Source organism: Hevea brasiliensis, chromosome 10 (genome assembly GCF_030052815.1).
Source record: "Hevea brasiliensis isolate MT/VB/25A 57/8 chromosome 10, ASM3005281v1, whole genome shotgun sequence".
NCBI classification, from domain to species: domain Eukaryota; kingdom Viridiplantae; phylum Streptophyta; class Magnoliopsida; order Malpighiales; family Euphorbiaceae; genus Hevea; species Hevea brasiliensis.
Genome location: NC_079502.1, coordinates 95,407,814 through 95,420,049, shown reverse-complemented (window position 1 = coordinate 95,420,049; position 12,236 = coordinate 95,407,814). Strand labels below are relative to the sequence as shown.

The window sequence follows — 12,236 nt, the reverse complement described above, 5'->3', positions numbered from 1 at the left end:
AGAACTCATAAGAGTCTGAGAGGCTGAGTGATATTCACGCTATTTCCATTTGCAGCCATAGAAACTTCTCACAGGACTTTTTTCGAACACTTGGTGAGCAACACAACCCAGCTCTAATATCAAAAATGTTGGGAAAAGAAATTAAACCAGCAACAACAAACAACTTTAACAAAGAATAAACAATAAGATATATGGGAGAAATCATCAAGAAATTGGCTTTATGTTGATCTGAAATGAAAAAGCCTATTTATAGGCTTACATAGAAACTAAAGGACTTAAAAATTAGAACATGATCTGCCCACTAACAAAAAATATGCCCACTATCAGATATTGCAACTAATAAATAAGAGAAAAATAAGACACTAAGTAAAGACCAAGTCATAAAACACCCAGCTGTAATTTTGAATTAATATTCAACACCAAGCTCATAAGTGGGTTCTACAATAGCAAAATCTGCACAATAGTTTGCTAGAAAAGCTTTGGCATAAGGTTTCAAAAAGAACGCAGTTTTAATTTTTCCACTTGATATAGCCTTTGCAGTGCCAGGAATTGTGGCTATGTTTTTGACATTATTTAGCTTGAACCCTAAAACTCTCACAAAATGTTGGATAACAAAGGAACTTCTATCACAGCCAACAGCAGCATTTTCCATCTTGAGCATATTAATGTCTATTCTAGATGGTGTAGAATGTGAAGTGATCATTATAGAAGTAAGACTTTCTGTGTAAGTTGATGTAACTACTAGCATCAAGAATAACCATGGTGCCAGAACAAATTGTGTTAAACATCTAGTGGTGTAGGAGGGGGAGCGTGAGGCGAAATATCATCCACTATAATTATATAAAATGCACCAGTTAATGCTCAAGAAAGATGTTGGAATCACAATGGTCTCACTTAAGTATCACATCCTTAGACAGCATTTCCTAGACATGCACTTCATACAATCCTTATAGAATCAAACCACTAGTAAATACTGTATTCCCATAACACTCCCACGGTATTAAGGATTTATGCCACGAAGGTATAGATAGACAGGAGTCGCCACCAGGGTAAAAACCGGGACATATTTAGTGTTTCTTCCGAGGGTCATGGATGGCAACTTACTCCTTGCAGAGTTTCCACAACCGTCATTACCATAGCCCAATGTCTAGGTTTGGAATAGTGGGTACGTAAGGAAAAGGTGTTAGGCACCCCTTACACCTGGTCTAACCTCGTTAATTCAAGTGCCAATCTTCTGCTAATATTTATAGAAGTCTTGTTTATTATTTCTTTATTAAACTTTATCCTAAAATTGCAATTCTAATCCTACACACGCAAGTAATTCACAAAAGGGTTGTTGTTTACAAATAATTTTCATGCAAAAGTAATTTCAGTCTATGGGGTTGCTAATTATTTAAATGATATTTATCAGATGACTAAATTTAATTTATTATTGAGAATTTAATTTACAAGCAAATTCAATTTCAAATAACCCTAAGTTTCTATTTAACCTAATTAATTAATTTTTCACCAAGTTACCATAAGGATAATTAAACTAAATTAATTATGTACATGTGTAATTTATTCTAATATCACATAAGGTCCAAATAATCACAACCTAATAAAGATTTCTAACATGCAAATTTATTTTACAATTACTAAGTGCTAAATTAAATTTATTTTACATGCCAAGGTTAGTTTAATTTATAAACAAGATTAATTTTAATTTACAAAGTATTTATTTAAATTAATTACATGCAAAAGTCAGTTAAATTAAAAATAAAGTTAATTTTAATTTACCAAATAAAAATCCTATTATTACTACAATTTCATGCCAATGGTTATTTTAGAAATTTATGATTACTTACTTGTTAGTAATTGTAGTTGTCATTGGGGCAAACTACTCTTAAAAAATGGTCTTCTCTTCTATTATGGCAATGATATCCCTAGCTTACTCCCGTTTAGCTCCATGTAAGCTCCACGCAAATATCCTTTTTGGTACTTATCTTAGGGCTACTTACCAATTTTGTTTGTAATAAAAATAAAGAAACTAAAAAGTAAAGAAACTAAAGAAAATAAGAAAATACTAATGGCAATTCTTGTTGGATTCTAACTCTAATCTTCTAAGGGGTTAAAATTCCTAATTAGTTAGAACTATCTAAGGGTTCAGGTCTTCTAACATGATCCAAATACTTCATAACACTTATTGAATTAAGAGAACTCAGAAAAATAAATCAAATATCAATTAGAATTCAAGAACACACAAAAACATACATAAATATATAATTCTCAAATTCTGCCAGATTGTAGTAGCAAGAAATTTAATTTTTGAAAAATAGTTGGACATACCTAAAAGTCATGCAAAAATTACAGAAGATAGCCAAAACATCATACAACATTATAAAATTCATAGATTAATCAAAGCCCCAGCCAAATAATCTATACATATCGTAAATTTTCCTAATGATAGAATCGTACTACTTTTTTGTAAAATTCAAAACTCACCAACCATAACAGATATGAATGCAAAACTAATTGAAAAAGATTCATAAGATTTATAAGATTCCAAACTTAATTTTAGACACAAGATTTACACAAAAATATTAAAAAATAAGGGAGATATGGGCTCCACAAGTTGGGTATCCTGCAAATCAGATTTTATAGGAACCCTAAATTCAAACAGTCATAACTTATAAAATATTAAAGCTTTTTTAGTGATTATTGAACCTAAAATTAATAGAATTTTGTGTAGAATATGAATATAATTTTTTCAAACTTTTTACATATTCATAAAATAATGAAAAATAATAAAAATATGAGAGATAGAAAAGTGAATATGTGCAGAGTTATGTATCCCTCAAATTAAACATGATTACATGATTCATATGAACATATAAAATAAATTAAAAACAAGGAACATAGAATTAAACATTATATAGCATAGATCTTGAAAAGAAAATAAAAGAACTAACCTTTAAGAAATATCGCAAGAAAGAAAGAAGAACTAAAAGAATTTTGACTATTTCTCTCTTTAAATTTTTTTTTTTTTTTTTTGTCTTCTCCTCCTCCTCCCTTTTTTTTTTCTTTCTCCAGTAGGGTATTTATAGGGTTTTGGGAGAGAGGTGTGATAGGGTTTGGAGTCCTAGGGTGATAAAATTCAGATAACTTAAACAATTAGAATTGCAGAATTTGGGTGAGACTGAGATATGGATAAGGTGTTTCAACCAATAGGAAGAGAGGGGAAGGGGAAGGCACCAATAGGGAGTGAGAAAGAGGTGTGGTAGGGTTTGAAGTCCTAGTGTGATAAGGTTCAGGTAAATTTCAATAACTTTCCCTGAACTTATATGGTTGTAATACTACAGTCCTTAAACTTTAAAACGTAACATAAAACCCCCTAAACTTTCAAATTTTGCATAGTAAAATCCCTTTAACTTTCAATTACTGATTTTTCAGTTGAAAACTAATGTGAACAGCTCCTGCATGGCTCTTAGTCAATATTTTTCTCTCCTTTCTTATTTAAATTATAAAATTATTCTCTCTACACTTAAAAAATCCTTCTGCTTACAGTGAGAAAAATGATTTAATTTACACATAACTTGAGAGAGAAAAGGAAAATATTGACTAAGCTCTACGCTAGAACTGTTCAGGTCAGTGTCTAATTGAAAAATCGACAATTAGAGGTTAGAGAGATTTTACTGTACAAAATTTGAAAGTTGAAGGAGTTTTATGTTACATTTTTAAGTTGAGGGACTATAATGTTAAACTATATAAGTTCAGGGACGATTGTCAAAATTTATCTGATAAGGTTCAGATAACTTAAACAACTGCGATTGAGAAATTTGGGTGAGACTGTGATATGGGTGAGGTGTTCCAACCAATAGGAAGAGAGGGAAAGGGGGTGACACCAATAAGAAATGAGGAAGAGAGTAGGGCCAAAATGGGAGAGAGAGTTTGTATGGGAGAGAGATAGAGAAAAAAATATTTTTTTATTTTAATTTTCAAAAAATAAATTAAATGGGTCATATTTAAAATTACTAACTAGGTTTTCTTATACCCATGAGGCTCAATTAAACTTAATTAGGTACATTTAAAAACTACCCATATTAAATTTAAACAAAATAAAATTTTATTTAAATTTAATTAAATTCATTTCCAAAAAAAAATATTATTTTTTTTAAAGATTGTGCCACGGAATTAATAATTCAGCTCCATACTTCCAATTACATCTTACAGTCGTATAATTTTTCATCATCGGGTTTCTCACAGTCTTAATACACATACTTATTACAAAATAAGAGTCTACAATTGGGTATTTCTCCTACGAAATAAAGTCTATATAATTCAAGAAAAATTTATCCATAATGTACTTGAAAGGATAATTCAGCAAAAGATGGTAGATTTTTTACCCTGCCCAAAATGGAGGGCTGCAAAAACGAACGATATAACAGTTCCAATTTGTTTGGGAGGTGAATCCCTACTTTCACTACTATGGTTTTGATATTCAATAAGCCAGACAAGAAAACCAGTGAGCAAACTCATGGCAGCCATGATAAACCACATCCCTCGAGTGAAGGGGCTCATGAACAACCAAGGTTGAGATTTATCTGATTTAGTTGTGACTACCATCAGAAGTCCTGTATCAACATATGATTGCGAGAATTCTACAAGCTGATACCCTTCTGCTCTTATTACTATATCACCAATAGCTGCATCAAAAGTCTTAAGACAAACAAAAAATTTTCAATATTTTTTCTTATTCTAGAGTGAGTTTTACATAGCATACTATTTTCATCAGGATAATTCTTGGTTAATGTTATAAATATTGAATAATAAAAAGTAATGATGGCAAAGATCTGACCTTGAGAGCAACTTTCTTAAGCAAATCATCATAATCACCATAAAACGGAACTATTTCAAAACTCAATTTGTAGGATAGAAGCTTGACAGCTGCTTCAAACACATCAACTGTAAACCTAGTGATTTGTTTTTGAACAGAATGTTCTTTTACAGATTCCTTGAAAATTGATCTCATTGGTAGGCCAATCTTTAATCATTTCTTTTCGACGTTGTTCATTAAAGATTTTCCTGATGAAAACCGAATATAATATGTTTCATGGATGATGCACTTGATTTCAGATTCATAACTGACCAAAGAATTTGGATTATATTCTCTCCTCAAGCGACCTATCAAATATCATATTCTCCAAAATTGTTAAGGAGGCCTTTGCAGATAAATTAAGATAATCAAGAAAGTAAGTGATGGTATTTGTTATATAACCTCTGCTGCCACATGGTATTGATATCAGTACGTCTGGTACTCCTTGCACCAACTCTTTATCTTTGGTTGTGTTTGGAAGTGGAAGATAATTCTCTAGTTCTGTACATATTTCAGTGAGAAGTAAATAAATAACTAAACAAACTTCTAATTACCAAATAATTCATACTATCCAGTGGTTTAATGTGTACTGTGTTGCTATGTTTGAATACCAGCAATATAAGATTATTCCATCATTCATTCTGTTATTTTTTTCAACTCATTGATCACAGCTTCTGAAATAAAATCTAAATTTAGTTATTATGAGTTTCTTTTTTGCTTGGCACTGACATAGGAGAGTAACCAAGGAGAATGGGTTCATGATCAATAGTCAACCAAGATGGACATGAAAACACTAGAATTGAAATATTGAATCATTACGGTAAGTTCACAGGTCTGTTGTAGGGAATAAAGCAGGATAAATTTTAACAACTATCTATTATAATCCTTTAACTTCAAAATGTAACATAAAACCCTATAAACTTTTAAATTTTGTACAGTGAAATCCCTTTGACTTTCAATTATTGATATTCCAGTTAGAAACTGATGTGAACAGCTCCCATATGGTGTTTTGTTACACGTGAAAAATTATTCTGTCTATAAATAGGATAATGATTTAATTTACACATTGCTTGAAAGGGAAAAGAGAAATGCTGACTAAGTTTCATACTGAAATTGTCTAGATCAACGTCTAATTAAAAAACCAGTACTTAGAGGTTAAAGGGATTTTATTGTATAAAATATGAAAGTTGATGGGGTTTTATATTACATTTTTAAGTTGAATGACTGTAATGTTACAATTAAATAAGTTCAGAGACGATTGTTAAAACTTATCCGAATAAAGCATTTATGTATTCAAATAGCTTTTAAAGATACGAAAAAAAAGATTACTTAAACCTGATTCATTATGCACCAAAGACACATTGTGAGTCCCACCCATCAAGCATTCTTGCTGGTAACAAGTAGAACAAGACGTATGAGAAGGAGCAGCTTCTATTCCACATTGTAACGATTGTGAAAAAAGAGCGGTAAGGAAGAAGCTAACAAAAAGAAAATCCATTGGTTTTTCTGCAGAAACTTGTCTTTTAAGTTGTTAATTCCACAACCTGTAGCCTTGTTTTTTATCCATAGAAAAGTCTTATAACACGGTATTTTCCTCGTTAGCGTTATGGCTATTTTTTCATTTTTGTACTTTCCTGGAAAATTCTCAAAACTAGTTGACTTTTGAAAAGCCACTGCAAGGACGGAGGACCCACACACAATCGCAAGAGATGAGAAATTATTAAGTTTACCAGGTGTATATACATTATCTCACACAATTACATGAGACCCATTCTTCATATTATAAGAATGGCTCATTTTCTGTGAAATTTTACGCGCTTTCTTCCCAAAGGACCTACATCACGACCCTCTGTGGAGTAATTCACTATATTTTCTAATATTTACTGGAAAAAAGTAATTTTGAATCAGTTTCATGTAGGTCCGATTTTGAGGACTTTCTACCCCATTCGCATGATGCATTAAGGATGGAATCTTAATTAATTAAAAATATTATATTTTCACTTATTATACTAATTCTATTGGATTAAAAATGTAATTGGCGTAGTACCACTTTAAGATATCTGAATGTATAGTTTGGACAATTAATAATCGAGACACGAAATATCTTATGATTTAAATTTGTTAATGATTCAGCTTTGAAGTGATATGATCTGAACACTAATAGATACGTCTAACTTAATGATGGAATACAAATTCAATACAAATATTATCCATTGAGATAAAGATATATTCAATTTATCTGAATTTCGAATTCTTTAGATTTTTTTTTTTAAATAAAAATTTAATAATCCTAATAATAATCAAAATTTATTCATATATCTTTTTTGGTCATTTATGTCATATTGAAAATAAAAAATCATTTATGGTCAATTGTATATCTTTTTCTCCCTCTCAATGCGTATGTATGGACATAGAAATAATATAAAAGATGGAATAATGAATTATTTTTTTGAATTTAATAATCTCTCAATATGTCACACCCAAGTAGTGCTAAACGTAATAGGTAAGCAACTTTTATTAAATAAAAATAAAATTAAGTGGTAATGATAATAAAAAATTGAGGTCATATAATTTGGAAAAAAAAATCTATATAGTAGTCAAATCTGATAATAATTAAAAAAATATAAGTTAATCGGTGTTTGCTTTGACTTATGAATTAAAAAATTACTTAAGTCAAAAGTTATAAGTAATAATATTTTTATTATGATTTATTTATTTATTTTTAAATTTATTTTTAATAATTATAATACTTAATGATATATTATTTTTAATTATCTTGATAAATTAAGTTTATTTTAAATTTTTTTAATTAAACACTTAAATTATTTAAAATTTAATTTAAAATATTTTTATTAAATAATTGACTGGAAATTAAAACTTATGTTACGATGCTTTCAGGCAACACACATCAATTGGCAAACCCAGTTAGTGGAATAAATAGCTAACCTTAAATAAAAAATAAAAAAAAAAACTTTGCTTATTGCAATGATATTATGCACTGCAAATTATTAGATTTCTTCTTTATAGGTGTTATGTATAATAAATCTCTATATCATATGGATCATCATCAAAATTAATACCATGCCATATCATCATTTCTTTAGGGAACATTAATGCCATATCATAATTAATTTGGGTCACTTGGAAAATTTTTATAAACATCTTGTCATGGGAATATAAAGGTAGAGATGGTAACCCATCAAGTAATTTTAAGTATTTAATACCATCAAATTTTATTAAGATAGATTTAATATTATATAATTGAATTTAGAATGAATTTAATTTAAATAATATTTCCATTAATTTAAATTTTATATATTCCTTATTTTAAATTATTTATTTAAATAATTAATTAAATATAAAATATATATTTTATAATATATAAATTTTTATATATTATATTTTAAATAAATAAAATTTAAATATTTTATAGAATTATTAAAATTTTAAAATATAAATTATTAATAAAAATATTTTTTTATATAAATTATTAATTAAAATGTATAAGCTAAACAGGTTTAGATATTGTAAGGTAATAATAATAAAATATGAGACGGATCGCACAGTGACAGCCGTTTACTCATTTGGTGCAGTGATGGATAGTATTAGGTAGGATGCAAGGAAGATAAACGTCAGTGCTCTGTCTTGCTTTGGTATCTGGATAACCTTTGCAATAATTCAAGCACCAGTTAATAGTGAGAGCGGCAAAACCCTAGTTGGTGGAGTAAGCAATAATAGTTTCCATGATTTCTTTTGTAATAATTCTAATGTTTTGGTGAACCGTTGTCCTCCCTTTTTTGGTTATTAATTAACATGCTTCAACACAGCTAGTTCTTCATCTTCATCCGCAAAAATGTAATGATTAATGTTAAGATCAGAATTATCAATTCCTTTCCATTATTTCAATTTGACATGGGAATAATAACTCCTCTAGGCTCTGACTTCGCGCCACCATTTCAAGCTATTACCATTTTATGAATTCTTGCAGCATACAATTTAAGGTACTAGGAGTCTGAAAGGTAGTGCAAATCTTTCAAATCGAAATATACTAATTGCAAAGGGCCGCTTGCCAATAGAAATTACTAGGCATGAGCTGCGAGGATACTACCTATTTCTATCCTGCAAATTTAATAATGTTAAGATACAGATACTGCATTTCTTTTTACCCTTCTCTTTGAAGAATTGCCAGCTGAAGTTCATTTCTTGTTTGCCTTGCAGTGAAAGGGGTTGCCAACCATATCCAAAGTCCTCTACCCATTAATGCTTCTCCGATGTTTATCATTCTTTCCCAATGTTGTCTTGATAGATGAATGATTGTTATTATTAATGCAATTCCAGAAGCACTGCCTGATATATTGAACAAACCTATAAAGGGTTCAGGTCCTAAACTTTGGCTCTGGTTTGCGTCAGAACCTGAAGCTGAGCAATTGAAAGAGGAGAGCATTTTTTCCTCTATTAGCTGCAATTCCCCACTTTCCTTTAATTTCAAAAATGCTTGTGACATGTCTGATGCTAAATCAGAACCTTTTTGAAACGCCTGCAAGATAAGAGCAAGAAAGTGAATAGAATTATACAGAGTAATGAATTTGTCAGTCTAAACAAGGGAAGTATATGAATCACATTACAAAGCCAAATCCGCCAAGCTCATAGGTGGGTTCTACAATAGCAAAATCTGCAAAGTATCTTGCTAGAAAAGCTGTGGCATAAGGTTTCAAAAAGAACGCAGCTTTAATTTTTCCACTTGATAGAGCCTCTGCAGTGTCATGAATTGTGGCTATGTTTCTGATATTATTTGGCTTGAACCCTAAAACTCTCACTAAATATCTGATAACAAAGGAACTTCCATCACAGCCAACAGCAGCATTTTCCAGCTTGAGCATATTAATTTCTATTCTAGATGGTTTAGAATTTGAATTGATCATCATAGTGGTGAGACTTGCTGTGAAAGTTGATGTAAGTACTAGCATCAGGAGTAACCATGGTGCCAGAACAAATTGTGTTAAACATCTTTTGGGTGTTTCTCCTGCAAAATAAAATCTATATTATTTAAGAAAAGTTTATCAAGAATGAGCCATTGGGAGGATAATTAAGCAAAAGATAATAACCCTTTGTTAATTATCTTACTCTGCCCAAAATGGAGAGCCGCAGAAAGGAATGATATAATAGCTCCAATTTGTTTGGCAGATGAACCCCTACTCTCACTACTATGGTTTTGATGTTCAATTAACCAGACAACAGTACCAGTGAACAAACTCATGGCAACTATTATAAACCACATCCCAGGGGTGAAGGGACTCATGAACAACCAAGGCTGAGATTCATATGTTTTAGTTGTGACAACCATCACAAGTCCTGCGTCAACATATGGCTGTGAGAATTCTACGAGCTGATACCCTTCTGCTCTTATTACCAAGTCACCGACAGCTGCATCAAAAGTCTTAAGACAAACAAAAAATTCAGTATTTTCATTTCTACTTGGAGTAAGTTTTATAGGGCATAGTGCTTTTCATCTGACAATTCTTTCATCAATTGGTTAATATTATAAAATATTGGAATAAACAAAAGTAATGAGGACAAAGATCTAACCTTGAGAGCAACTTTCTTAAGCAAATCATCTTCATCACTGTAAAAGGGAACTATTTCAAAACTCAATTTGTAGGGTAGAAGCTTGACAGCTGCTTCAAACACATCAAGTGTAAACCCAATGATTTTTTTCTGCACTGAAAATCCTTCTATCGATGGCTTGAAAATTGATCTCACGCCAATCTTTAATCGTTTCACTTTGATGTTGCCGATTAAAAAATTTTCTGACGAGAACCATGAATCAAATGTTTCATGGATGGAGCTCTTGATTTCAAACTTATAATCAAACTAGGAATTTATGTACTCTCCTCCAGCGGTCTGTTATATTCTCCAAACTTGTCAAAGAGGTTATTGCAGTTAAATGAGATAATTAAGAAAGCTAGTGACGGCATATTTGATATAACCTCTTTTCCTGGTTCCCGGCAGCCTTTCCCGGTGGGAGCCATGCTCCAACTCTTTATCCTTTGTTGTGTATGGAGGTGTAAGATACTTTAGTTCTCCAAATATTTCAGAGTGAATTTAGAGAGAAGTAGGACTTCTACAAGAACTTCTACACATGTATTCAAACAGCTTTTAACTACAAAAGCATTCTTGCCGAAAACAAGTAGAACTAGACGTACCAGCAGAAACAGCTCCTGCAAGAGTTGAGTTGCCTGATGAATATTGGAGAATCACCGTCTCCAGCGAGTTTAGAATCATCATAGTCGTCTCCGGTGAGCTTATCTCAGTGCAGACGAGGACAATGTTGCTGGAATTCATATCCACACCAGCAAAGTCAATGGACTTTGGTATTCTATCTTGTAACGATAGTGAAAGACGAGTAGCAAGGAACAAGCATATAGCAAGAAAATCCATCGCTATTTCTGCACAAAATTTTTCTTTTAAGTTGTAAACTCCAGAAAATCTAAATTATATACAAAAAGAAAATAATTTATATATTATTTTAAATCGAATGAACCAAATTTGATTATCTCATCGAATATAAAAGGCTGCAACCTATACCAATAATGAGCTTATTTAGTCCTCCTTAAATATATAGATAATAAGCAAGTAGAAATACAAATTCGTTTCTTTAAGCAGAGAGTTGAGATTGGGTTCTTAGTTTACTTGGTGCGCAATTGCCTACCATATGCTATAGGGACTACGTCCGGTTCAACCCATTTTGTCTTTTTGTTCAAGGAAGGAGAGCATCTAATTTCATCAAGCATTTCAAATTTTAACTTACATGAAGATAAATAATTAAGAATTTAAAGTTTAATAAATTTTACTAACGAGTCTTAGTGATTTTCAAGCGGTTTTTTAAATTGTGAGTTCTTAAATTTAAATTTTAATAAAAATAGTTATACTAAAAAAAAAAATCTAGCAACTTGACTCGAGTCAAGTGATCGGAACCCTAACTTGGGAGTAGCAAAAAGCTTGGTAGACCATGAAGATCCCTCACTCGAACTCGACACTCGCCTGAATGCTTCAAACTTGGCAAGACAAGTTGACTTGGAAAGAGTAATTCATAGCGACCACATCCTCAAAGAGCGCGAGACACTTGGGATTGATTAGTAAGTCGTCAAAATGACGCCAACGCCTATAATGAGACAATAAAAAGAGCTAAAGGCCGCCGGACAAAGTAAATTTTTGCATCTAACAAGAAATTCCTATTTGATGTCCCAAAATATGTCCAAGAGGGGGGTGAATTGGACTTTAAAAACAATTTTCGGTTCTTGCTCAAAACCTTTGAAAATTGCAGCTAAGTTCAACTTAATTAACTAATGCTAAATATGAACAATATAGCTCTATTGACAAG

The 12,236-nt window shown here is 31.1% G+C and overlaps 1 protein-coding gene and 1 pseudogene across 1 annotated transcript; both read right to left on the bottom strand.

Moving 5' to 3' along the window:
• Nucleotides 1-4,359: 4,359 nt before the first annotated feature.
• Nucleotides 4,360-5,011, bottom strand: LOC110646851 (glutamate receptor 3.2-like). Its single transcript, XM_021800425.2, has 2 exons — nt 4,838-5,011; nt 4,360-4,698 (listed from the first exon to the last, which is right to left on the bottom strand). Exons 1-2 carry the CDS (start codon nt 5,009-5,011, stop codon nt 4,360-4,362), a joined length of 513 nt encoding a protein of 170 aa, XP_021656117.2.
• A 4,038-nt stretch (nt 5,012-9,049) lies between these two features.
• On the bottom strand, nt 9,050-10,285 carry LOC110646853 (glutamate receptor 2.8-like; annotated as a pseudogene).
• Nucleotides 10,286-12,236: the final 1,951 nt, after the last annotated feature.

Coding starts and splice junctions, on each gene's coding strand:
- LOC110646851 (XM_021800425.2), bottom strand. CDS start 5,011: ATGAGATCAATTTTCAAGGAATCTGTAAAAGAACATTCTGTTCAAAAA. Junction 4,699..4,837: donor TTAAGAAAGTTGCTCTCAAG/GTCAGATCTTTG, acceptor GTTTGTCTTAAG/ACTTTTGATGCAGCTATTGG.